This window comes from Dasypus novemcinctus, chromosome 13, assembly GCF_030445035.2.
Source record: "Dasypus novemcinctus isolate mDasNov1 chromosome 13, mDasNov1.1.hap2, whole genome shotgun sequence".
NCBI classification, from domain to species: domain Eukaryota; kingdom Metazoa; phylum Chordata; class Mammalia; order Cingulata; family Dasypodidae; genus Dasypus; species Dasypus novemcinctus.
Genome location: NC_080685.1, coordinates 61,482,273 through 61,495,066, shown reverse-complemented (window position 1 = coordinate 61,495,066; position 12,794 = coordinate 61,482,273). Strand labels below are relative to the sequence as shown.

Sequence of the window (12,794 nt, the reverse complement as noted above, 5' to 3'; positions counted from 1 at the left end):
AGGAAGGCTGAACCCTCATAAGACATTGCCCACCATCTTGCTTCAACACATGACCAATCACTTTGGGTGAGAAAGTACCTGTTATGGTGCTTTGAGTTGGACTAACAGGCCTAAAGGGCCTCATGACTGTAAGCTTCTACCCCAAATAAACGCCCTTTATAAAAGCCAACAGAGTTCTGGTACTTTGCATCAGCATCCCTTTTGGCTGACTAACACACTCCCCAAACAGATGACATTTAACATGAGATTACCAAATTATAATAATACAGCTGTTGTCAAATTATTCCACAGTTAATGAATTCTCCTAAGTATCTTAACTTACTATCTACAGATTGCAAACTAAGTGGGACTAAAAAAAAAAGAGTTTGTGAAACTACAAAGACAAACGCAGGTTACTTTCACAAGCTAGAACTGTCAGTGAATTATATTATGTAGAGCCAATTTCTCCATGGAACATGACCAACTGATTCATGCATGTTGTTAAGCCAGATAATTACAAGTATCATAACAGAAATGAATTTCTGCATAGTGTTTTTCATTTTTTGAAAATTATTGTGACATAATTATAGATCCATAAGAAAGTGCAAAAATAGTGCAAAGCGATCCCACGAGCCCTTTGCCCAGTTTTCCCCAATGGTTATATCTTACATAAATTATATTACAAAACCAGAAAATTAACAGTGCAGGATCTAGTCCATGTGTACATTTGTGTAACCACCCTGCAGTCAAGACACAGGACTATTCAGTCACTGCGAAGATCTCCTCATGTCACCTCTATATAGTCACATTTACTAATCCCTGACAGTCAGCAATTGTAGCACTGTTTTCCATCTCTATAATTTTGTTATTTTGAGAATTTATATTTCATAAATGAACCACACAGTACCTGACCTTTTGAAGTTGGCCTTTTTTTTTTTTTTACTCAGCATAATACCCTTGAGATCTATCCCAATTTTTGCACAGATAGTTCATCTCTCTTTATTGCTGGGTACTATTCCACGGTATGGACATACCGTTGTTTAACCACTCATCTATTAGGTGCATTTCAGTTGCTTCCAGTTTGGGGTTATTACAAATAAATCTGCTATGAACAATTGTGCACAGATTTTTATGGGGACATAAATTTTCATTTCTCTGGGATAAAATGCCTAGGAGGGCAATTGATTGGCAAATGTACGCTTAGCTTTTAAAGAAACTGTAAAACTATTTTCCAGAGTGGCTGTACCATTTTACCATCCCACCAACAATCAGTCCATGAGTGATCGAGTTTTTCCACATGTTTGCTAGCATTTTTTAAAAAATTCTAGGTGGTCTATTTTTAATTCGAGGTGGTCTAATAGATGTGTAATATTTTCTCATTGTGGTCTTAATTAGCAGTTCCCTAATGGCTAGTGCTGGTGACCATCATTATGACAAGATATGAAGTTTATAATTGGTTTCAGGGTTTCTTTTGACAAATCATTTTACTCTCTTAAGCCTCAATTCTCTCATCTGTAAAATGGAGAAATTGAACTGTATAAAAAGCCCTCCAACTTTAAAATTCTCTGTGCCCATGAATCTACCCTGAGTGAATTTTGTTTGCAAGGTGAGGAGCTTTGAATAACCAGGAGCTACGGTTATGTTGGACTGTGAATACCTAGAGGAAGAGGGACATACCCCGTGTGAGATGCTTTCACACGTACCATTTCTTGAATTTCCACATTAATGCTAGGAGATAGGTACTTACCACCCTCCATTTTAGAAAATAGAGGCGCAGAGAGGATAAATAACTGAAAATCATCTTGACACTAAGTCAAGGAGATGGAATGCAAACCGTGCCTTTAAGAGGGTTACTGTCTAGCCAGAGAGATAAGGTGTGCAAAAGCAGGCAAGTACCAAAACAGAAGAACTCTGTGCCAGCTGAGGGGCAGAGCCAAAAAGCATTTAGCTGTTTAGAGAAGGAGTTATTTCTGAGGACTGGGCAGTTGGGGAAGGCAAAAGGAAACTAGAGGGTTTGAACTTCTCTGACTCACTGCACATCTCTGAGTTCCTAGATGTCGCCATCGCAACTGTCGGTTGGTCCTGGAAGCCCAGCCCAGCTGCTGCAGGGAGGAGGCAGCGCCTCTGCTCCTCGGCGCTCTGCCTCCTTTCCCCTTCAGTTAATGGAAAATCTATGAGGAGACTCTCCTGTTTCAGGCTTAAGTTTTATCCAACCTGTGGTTTTTCAGCATTATCACAAAACATAACTGGTGCTGGAGTTGTATTGCTCCTATTAACACAAAACTCAGGGTCTGTTTTATGGACATACATTCTAGATTACCTTTCCTAAAATCATTTCCTGTGATGTGAGCTTGATTTGCTTATTAGCATATGTCATGGCCACTTTTGCATTTGCTATTTTTTAAACCGTCATTGGACCCTCTTGTCTATTTAGACTATGTAGGTAATTACAGCAGTTCATTTAGTCGGTGTGTTTATATATCGAGTGCCTTCTATGTGCCAGGCATGGAAGTAGTCTCAGGCCTTGTGGAAGATACATATTATGAATGGCTGACTAAATAATGAAGGCTATCAGAATAGAACTTGAAAATTACTATCTGTAGCAAATTATTCGTAAGAAATTGGCCTAAACAAACTCTGTGGCTTGAATGAAAACATAGTGTATACGTGTCCTACAGAGAAAATAATTTGTTGTGGCAAGGGGCATCCCTTGAAAATTTCATCATTAGGTCTACAAATACTTTATCTTGTAGAATGATTTCAAGTCTATGAAACTAGGCTAGTTTGTAAATCTTTGAAATTTGGTCTCAATTTCAGTTGCAAAGACCTAAATTGGGTTAGAGAAACTGCCTTTCCTTGATCCTGGGGGATCCATGACTAATTCAGTCTTTTAAAAGTAAAGTGGAGGGCAGCCCATGTACTTAATCTCTTGAGATTACATCTGGTTTGGCAACTTCCTGTTGTGTGTAATGCACCAAATATGTCTTTGTAGCTGTCTTGTGAGTAATATGCAAAGTACGTGTTTTCAGGTATTTTAAAGTACTTGCGGAGTTGTATTTCAGGAGCTGATGGGATTCCAAATGTTTTCTTTTTATTATTCCAGCCAATCAAATCTCCCTGGAATTGTCGTCTTTTAGAGTATGAGCCTTCTTAGTGTGTTCCCAGAATTTTCTATTTATGCTATGTCATGTTTATGAGGGGAAAAAAAGTGCTTTTACTCAATTCTGGTAACAGATTCAAGTTGGAATCTGATACCTCAAAAAGGAAAAAAAAAGTAAAGACTGCTTCAGCTTGGGGTTGAATGTCTCATTCTTCCCTTGGTTTCGCTTCCTTTTTCCTGTTGGTGGCTTCCCATTTCGTTCTGTAGTCTCCTCTGTATTTATTTTCCATCTGAGAAGCCCTTCTTACAGAAATTGTTTTCTCCTTGCTTGTTGCTACTCTCTGGCCCCTGATTTGCTTCTTCAGAGATCTGGCTGCTGCCATCGTGCTTGCCTCAGACCCAGGCCCGGCTTGCCAGGGATTCCGGGCCAACCTAGCCTTCCAGCAGCCACTCAGCAACTCAGCTCCAACTGTCCAGCTCCAACGGTCTCAGAACCTTCTGGTCCCAAACATTCTCTCACACCCAATGCCTGCCAAAGGACAAATGCAGAAGCCCTGTTGGGTTCAGCTAACACTAACTGGGAGAGAGGGGTAGAGGAAAAAGCACACGTCATCCATTTTCCTTGCAACAAGCAGTTTCAGATACCCTCCCAGCTTATGGTCACTGATGAGAACTGAAGACATTTGTATTTTAAGAACGTTCATTCACCAAATGCCCTAAGGATGACAGAAAGGAAAATAAAATTCAGGCCATTTTAGAGGATTTTTGGCCTTAAGAACAAATATATTTATACAGTATCAGTTCTCTGGATCCTCCAAATGGGCACAAACTTATTTCTCAGCACCTCTTTTCACAGCCATTAAGAGAAGCAGCGCTGCGTGTGAGAACCTGTGCGTCCTGTCATCATCCCTTTTATGTGTGTGTGGGGGGGAAGGGCTGCGGTTAGAATGTTAGAGAGCCCTAATCTTACAGACAAGGCAATGGCAAGATAAAGTTTATTAAATAAAGAATTTAAGGCTGCCGAAATCTTTGAAGAATTCAGACAACTCTTTGGAGCACTGAGCCTGGTCACCTGGAATGTTTTGTGATCCCGAGTGGTATATTTCCCCCTGTGACCTCGGCTGTAAGATGACACTGTTCTTTTGCATCAGTACATGAGGACTAGCTAATTAAAATACTGTACTGCTTCATTCAAGAAGTATTTTCTGAGTCCCCACTATGCACAAGGCACCATGTAAACAGACTTTGTAATATTATGTACATCTTTAAAAATAGATTGCCATAAATAAACACCATGACAAAGTTATGTAAAACCTTTCGGATAATTTTAAATGTTTGGCTATACTACACAAGGCTCCCAGTTCTACCTTTCCCACTACCCCCCGCCCCCTGCCATCACCTCCTTCCCAAATCAATTCATTCATTTCAATCTACAGTTAATTTCCATCTACTTTCTAATGTTATGACCATGGCTGTTATGTAAGGCTGTGCAGGTTTTGCCCTGCACAAGGACATCCTGCCAAGGGGCAAATGGGGCTGAAAGTTACTCTATGTTCTGCTGGCCAAGCCATGTGCCCTGGCCTGGGCAGTGCCTACTCAGATGAACAATACTAATTCACACAAAGATTCTGCGTGGGTTAGCAGTGGTTCTGCTCGTGCCCTCAGTTCATGAGCCAAACACAGAAGAAATGGGCAGAGACTGGTGGTGTAATCAAACCAAGTTTACAACCTGGCCCATTTATTGGCATATATGGTTTTATCTTGCTCCATGGTGAGTCACTATTGTGAATGGCTATATCCAGCATTCTTTTTACTCAGCCAAGCCAGCTGTGGGGAGTCAAGAAGAGAACTCGTTGGAGAAGTAAAAGTCTTAGTGAGCATTCCTGGAGCCACAGTTTGGGCTTCTTCCTTAGCAGGCACAGTCCGCAGCCTGAGTGTTACCAGAAACCTTACATCCAGGAGACTCAACTCATATTTAACCTACTGACAGGCAGCAGTACTTCCCCTCTGTTAGAACTTGATCTTCTTACTGAGAAACAAAGACTTGACAAGCAGCAGGAGCCCAGGTTCTAGACAAGATGCTGTTGGGCAGGTAGATCCATAAGCAACTACTTTCATCATTAAGGATGGAGGTTGGAAGCCAAGGACATCTTTCCTTATCCTTCAGGGCATGAGGGCTGGTTTAAAGGAAGGATCCCTGCCCTCCTAGTCCCTCCAGAACTATCCAAAATTCTACCAGACTCATTTGACTTAATTCTTCTCATGGAGATTTACGTTAAAGTGATGTAGACCATCAGTCAATCTCACTGTAGGGTGAATTCATTTAATTGGCTTGATTTCCTAACTGCTAGCTCATCCACTGAGGCAAAAGAAGCTTCAGTGGACTGAGGGGAAACTATAGAGCTTGGGAAGGAGAGGACTACAGTGTAGCAATTGTGACAGATTGTATCTTTCCAAAAATGGCCACAGTGATATCACCCATCCATCTGTTCTTCTTACAATGTGACTTTGACAATCCTTCCAGTGAGTTTTGGAGTCTATAACCCCTCCCTTTAAACGTATGCAGGCTATTGTGACTTCCTCCATCAGAGTATGACAAAAGTGATACTATGTAACTTCTGAGACTTGATCATAAAAATGCTATGCACTTCTGCCTTATCTCTTGGGATACTTGTTCTGAGGAAAACTAGCTGCCATGATAGTAGTCAGGTTGCCCTGAGGCCTCCATGCTATGAAGAAGCTGAAAGTAACACACACATTGAAACCACAAGCCGAGGACCAGAGAATTCATGGAGAAAGAGATGCTGGCCAACCCCCAACCATGCCGGTCCTGCACCATTTCAGTTCCAATCACCATTTGACTGCAACTCCATGAGAAACTGCAAGCCAGAATTGTCTAGCCAAGTCTTTCCAAATTCCTGACCCACAGAGACCATGAAAAATAGTAAAATGGTTGTCATTTAAAGCCACTAGGTTTGGAGATTTGTTACATGGCTTGGAGGGTTTGGGGTAACCAGAAGCTAGAAGGAAGTTGGAGAAAGGGAGCCCAGAGTGAGAGGTGCAGAGATGTTATAGAGAGTTAGAAGACTTAGAGAGAGTAAATGTCCATAGGACAGGTGATGAAAATATTTCAGGAAAGGCAGTGGGGAAATGTCTACTAAGCAGAGCAATGCTGGCAAAGAGGAAAACATTAGAACTGTGTGATGGTTTGAAGATGTATGTACTCCAAAAAAACATATTCTTAAATTTAATCCATCCTTACAGGATTGCTTTCTTTTATAGGAAACACCGGGGATTGAACCAGGGAAGGAGGCTTTCAACCACTATGATACACCCACTCCCCAAGATTTGCCTTTTAAAAAATTTTTTCTTTTTTTTCCCTGGGGATTTGTCTTTTTTGATCTCAATCTCTCAGTACACAGTGAAGTTTTCTAGAGGCTACCTGACATTTGATGATGTCATCACTCTGAAGGCTAATGGAATATGCTCTAAGGTTTTCTTATGTTTAAAATTTTGTTATTTTAATTTGCAATTCAATAAACAACAAAGATATAAACTCACATAAACAAAAGGTCTTGGGATCCTCAATTTTTAAGAGTATAAAGGATCCCTGAGACCAAAATGTATGAGAACTACTAGCTGGAAAGACCCATTCTAAGGCTCACCATGTGAATGCGGTGACCCAGCCTCCCCTGGCAGGCAGCAGGTGTTTCCTGCTTGTCCATTTTCCTCAGTCTTACTCCCCAGACAGCCACAACCTCTGTCTTTATCCTTGGGGACCTGAGGACTTTTGTGGAGGCCATAGTGCTCCACATGGCAGGAGTAAAGGTCACAGCTCTGAGGGTCCATCTTGACCAATATCCACATATGATAGGTTCCATCCCCACTGGGAAGAATGTCTCCATAATCACTTTCTTCCCCATTTTTCATACAGACCATGGAAATCTCTGGTGGATTAAAAACCATGAGCTCTGCTGAAGAGAGCTGTAATCCCTGAAGACGTTTCTTGGTGATGTATTCCAACCAGTGTGAGAGTCTAGAAAGAAGATAGAGTTAAATAGGAGATGTATTTTATGAATTGATGTTCCCAATTAATTTTCTTCATTGCAGGAAACATCTAAAACCAAGAATGACCCAAAACCTAGACTCATCAACAATAAACTTATTTATTGTGCACTCTCTACTAGGGCTGTGTGCTAGAGAACGAAATGTGGAGTGCAGTCATGCTCTGTCCTCTAAGGTGACAATAAAAAGCCTAGGGCTTTGAGAAGTTAGAAATTGTGTTGGGATTGCCTACTGTTAAACTTTGAAATACCTTTGTGAGACACAGAAAAGGTAAAGTGAACTACAAATTGTATGACTCTTCCTGATAACAAGATGGAGATTAGAACTCAGTAGTCCGAGTTCCCAGTTCTTTATTTAGTGCCATCTCAGCTCAGCTTGGCTCCAAATGGCCTTGTCCACTTGGCTGACACTTTGGTGGTTGTCATCAGACACAAATATATGTAATAGATCACGTCATAACTGTGTCCTCGATGGGGCCACGGGGATTCATAACATAGAGGGGCTCTAGCCGGTGACAGCAAAGAACTCTGTTTGTGATCGTGCTTCCTCTGGACTCCTCTATTAATTTCCCATATGGAGCTGTCTTCAATGTTTCCTGCTGGAACTGGGTCACATCCAGACATCAGATGTTTGGAGCCTGAGAGCACTATCTGGAGGGACTGTTTCCTGTTCATCTCTCAGACTCACCTCCTCACCCCCACCTTCTATTTGCCACCCCTGATCCAGGGATGAGCCTTCCACCTCAACATCATTTCCCTTGTTTTTGTTTTTGTTTTTCCTGAGGCATGAAATTCAGTAGTTGAAAAATTCTTTCACTCCGACATTAAAAATGAAAAATAAATACCACCAGGAGAGTCTCTGCTTTTGACATTGCCAGTAAGAAACTGATCTCAGAGTAGGTTTTACAGAAGAGTTGAGACTCCCAATAAGATGGTCAACAGAGGGGAGCCTTAGAGAGGGGAGTGGATATACTGAAGTCAAATTTCCAATACTTTATAGTTGCCCAGGTTCCCCTATTTATCTGAGACCTCTTCACACCCAGAGAGAGTCAACAGGATTAGCTTTAACTCTCAAGTCTCAATTCATAGCAAATTTGTCTGTTTCTTACTTTCTCCCCAGCAGTGCATTGGGTTCACTGATTGCAGCAGGCCAAGCAGCTGAGGGTTCTCTTTGTTTGCAGCCAAAGTCTATGCAACTCATCAAGATCTGGCAGTTGAGTCTTATGACCCCTCCCCATATCTGCCTCCACTCGGCCTAGAATGGCTCAGTGATTAAGGATGCTGTACTCAGATTTCAACCAGATTCTAAGCTGTCAGAAGTTCTTCAGTCTGGAAGCTATAACATTTAATGGTGAATGGAACTCTACAGTTTACAAAGTGGCTTTCATATACATTATTTCACATTAATTTCTGTGAGGCAGCCATTATTACACCTATTTATTTCAGTCAAGAGTATTGCTTGTTGTCCTAGCATCTATTAACCTCACTCTTTCTGATAACAGCCATTCCCTCCCTTGCCATATGCACACAGTATTTTGGAAAATTAGTCCACTCCCACTCCAACATGTGCTTCTTTTAAGAGTTACCAATCTTAATCCTCTCACCCAAACTGTGCATACTGGTTATTCTCTCTGTGCCAGCCCCCAGGTCTGGCATCTGCCCTTCTGTGTCCTGCTCTGTAGCCCAGGAGGCTATACTCAACAGATTGCATCTCAGGGCTGCCCTGCTTCCTGGTTTCTGGTTGGGTTTGGCTGTTGGGCAGAGCATCCTCAGCAAGAGATCAGAGGGCTGCAGGAGAGAGAGATTGGGGTTTCTACCAGCAGTCCCCTACTCCACCTCCCCATAGTCCTGCCAGTGGCCAAGTTCCTCCACAGTCACATCTCTTGCTGGAAGGTTCTTCTTCCAGGGTACCAGCTCTTGCTGGGCTCTAGAAACAATATCCCCTCCCCTTGCCTCTTCAGGTATAGAGGGCATAATGGCTTCTCACCTTTGCAAGTTTCTAGGTACTTCGCCATCCCTTACTGGTTTCTTCAATCCTGATTATACATTGGTAAATAATCCCTTTATTGAACTCTCTTCAGTTAAACAAATCTGAGTGTGCCATTTAGTTCCTGCCAGGTCTGACTGTTACTCAAAGCCAATCTAAGAAACTCATCCGGATGATCACAGTGATTGGTCCAAAGAGTATCACATGATCCAACCCAGACCAATTAGAGTCTTTTTTTTTTTTTTCTGTAACTAAAGCTGGGAGAAAGAAGCCTATTCTTCCAGGATGGTGAAGCTAGAAGGATGTGAACTGTCAGCCACATCTCCCACTGAATGGAGAAAGCGGTTCAAATCTTAGTTTTGCATCCTCAAGTTCCCACAAATGCCCTACCACAACTGTTCCTACCTTTTTAATATCTTTATTTTCATGGCTAAGCTAGTTGGAGTAGGTTTCTGTTGCTTTCAACCATTGAATTCAGAGAGTTAATTAGTGAGTGGGAGAGCCGAGCTCAAACTCTAGTCATCTGTTTCCAAAGCCTATGATCGTAGACAGGTAATCCATATTCATAACTGCGGCCCAGACACCTCTGCCTACCATGGCTCTGGAACGTCCCACCATTAAAGATTACTCCTTTGGGGAAAGGACCTTTGTGCCTAGGAATTTCCTTTTACATGACACAGATGTAATAATTCATTTTGAAGATTACACTTGAAAAGTTCTGTATTAACTATAAGTTGAGCAATTGAATCATATGGTAAATGTAAAAGAGGAGCTCTTCGCTGAAAGGAATCTTTTCATAAATTCTTTAGTAAAGCAAAGATTCTCTGTCACCTTTGTAAATAAAGATTTTCACTCATTCTGGTGTTGAGTGAGCCCTTAGTTACTAAGCAACTTGTAGGAATTGTTCTACCTCCCAAGGCATTTCCCATATTATTATTGGCAGAAGATGGAAAATTTACCTCATTGGATTGCCCAAAAGGACGTGCTTCCGGAGGTACTCCACTCTGTGAAGGCAAGGAGAATTGCTGAATTTTGTCAAGACGCAGACTAAAAACAACTAGGGAAGGTTCTCTTGGGGAGTTATAGATCATGCAAGTCTAACTAAAGAGATAGACTTCAGATAGGGTGAATATAACCTAGATTGGAGGAAGTTATGTATAAAACCAGTGGTGCTGGGGATGGGGGAGAAAGCTGTTTTCTCCTTTTTTTACTTGTCCTTTATAGGGTATCTTTCTCACATACCAGGAACCTCTTCAACCAGGCAATACATTCTGTTTCCAGTCAATTCTTCTGATATTGTAACTCATGCAGATTGACCTTCCATGCCCACTTGGTGGTATAAGCCACATCATCTATAGCCTTCCAGGAAAGGATGTCTTTATTGAAGATAACGAAATTCTGTTTCATGTAAGAGAAATCCCTGGTGCTGCCAGTCTCCTGCAGCTCACAGCCAATCATTCTCTGGTAGGTGTGAAACCCTACAAGACACATGCAGACCAGGAAGAGATTTACATAGGGACTAAAGAGGTAGGTGCCATGTGGCATGACAGGGTTGTGGTGGGAAGGAATCTGTGCCCCAGAATAAGTCACTCCACAGGTCTGCCATGGCATCACGGAGACTCCAGGAAGTTCCTGTTATGTAATTCCTTCTATGAACAGATATTTGCAGAGGACCTACTACATGCCACAAGAATATGGTAATCCCAACCTTTGGGAGTTACTCATTAATGGGAATGATTAATTGATAAACTTTGTGGTTTTTATGAGTACAGTGGGGAAGAGATACGCAGGAGTCGGAAATATCCCTAGAGAAAGTTAACATAGTAAGTCATTATGCATCAACAAGCAAATCTCTAAGCCTGGCCATCAGGAAATGAAACACTGAATGACCAAATTTAGAATGGGAAAGAAAATACAGATCAGAAGCCTGGATGCAGATGGGATAGAGACTATGGTGCACAAGGAACAAAGGGCTCCTGGGAAAGAGAGACAATTTGGAAGATGCATGGGGCAGATGGCCGGCACTGAACTCAGTCAACCCAGATTTTCTAGGCTTTGCCAAAAGTCACAGAGAGTACAACTCAGCAACTGCTCACATTCACTGTCAGCCCAGGGGCCTCGTGGCTGGGGTGGGGGCTGGTGAAGAAAAGCATTTCATTTCTGCTCCATTCCCCACCTGAGTGACTGTAGCAACTCTGCAGGTACTGCAGTTCCATCTTGAACATCTGCTGCCAGCCCTTCAGCAGCTGAGGGTACCTCTCCTAGTGATTGGACACAAGGTTCTCTGCCATCGAAGGGGCCTGGAGCTCCTGCTGAGTGACACTGTCATGTATGGTGATAGGGTCAGAGTTCACATACTCAGCTGAAATACATTCAGGGATCCCATGGCTGGGATCCGAAACACCCAGGCAAAATATCTGAGAGGGTCCCTGGGAGGGAAGCAAAGCAGGAAAATATTTAGGGTTGCAGAGGATCAAATCCATAAAGCACATTCCATATCAGTGCTCCACATTCAGCTGGAACCATTACCCACAGTACCCAGCTGCTATATTCCTCTTAGCAAGATACAGAACCCCAGGAATTGGAGCCTAGAAGGGACTTTAGAAGTGTAGCCCAGGGATTTTCATTTTTAAAATTTAAATCAGGTTTTAATTAGGATGATGTTTTACAGGTAATTTCAACCTCTAGGTAGTGAACAGAGTGTGGCCCTTGTCTTCAGGGGAAGGGATGAGGACTGCTCACAGGGCTCCTTTGGGGGAGCTGTCCCTGAGGGCGCGCTCAGAAACCTGAGGGCTTGAAACCCTCCTAGCCCAAAGCCCTGTTTTACCAATGAAGGCTCTGGGTGGGTCAGTGAGGACCCTCTATCCCGTCTGCGCATGCTCTCTTTCTCACACAGGCAGGCAGAGGGAGAAGCAGGGTAAGGACTCAGGCCTCTCGAGAAAAATAGTTTTAAAGGCACAGTGCTTTTCTGACTATACCAATCCACCTCTGTCGACCCCTTTCTTATCCTTTTCCTACTCTTTCTTATATCCAAATATCACGGTAGATTGTGATAAACACTGAAAGTTAAAAGTAAGCTGAAAATGAAATGAAATCGTGTGGCCCTCTCTGCCACCCCTCCCTGAACTTCTCTCAGTTCCTCTGAGAAGCTCGCTGTCAGATGGAGACAGACAAGGCCAGTTCAAAGACGTGTGGTGGGCATAGTGATCCGGCCAGCACCAGGCTCGGGCCCTTGGGGAAGACTCTCCAGGGAAAGTGATGTCTGGGGGAGTTCTTAGTCTGGGACAAAGATATGGGAGGGAAACCCCATGTGCTGAGGCAGGAGGTCTGAGAAAGCACCGTATTTTGTGGGAACCAGATGGCCCAGGACACCGTGAGGGAAATTAGTAGATATTTCTTAATTTCCCTTGGGATTTCCTCTATGACCCATTGTTTGTTTAAGAATATGTTGTTTGATTTCCACATATTTCTGAATTTTCCTGTTCTCCTTCTGTTATTGGTTTCTAACTTCATTCCATTGTGATTTGAGAAGATACATTGTATGATTTCAATATTTTTGAATTTGTTGAGACTTGTTTTGTGACATAACATATGGTCTAACCTGGAGAATGATCCATGTGTTCCTGAGAAAAATGTGTATTCTCTTGCTGTTGGGTGAAGTGTT

The 12,794-nt window shown here is 42.4% G+C and overlaps 1 protein-coding gene across 1 annotated transcript; it reads right to left on the bottom strand.

The window, feature by feature from the left end:
• Positions 1 to 1,616: 1,616 nt before the first annotated feature.
• Positions 1,617 to 11,538, bottom strand: LOC101437860 (major histocompatibility complex class I-related gene protein). The gene is given in 4 exon segments (XM_058309317.1): positions 1,617 to 1,636; positions 6,838 to 7,026; positions 10,342 to 10,608; positions 11,307 to 11,538. Coding segments are annotated over 4 exon segments (591 nt in total). The 5' UTR covers positions 11,422 to 11,538.
• Positions 11,539 to 12,794: the final 1,256 nt, after the last annotated feature.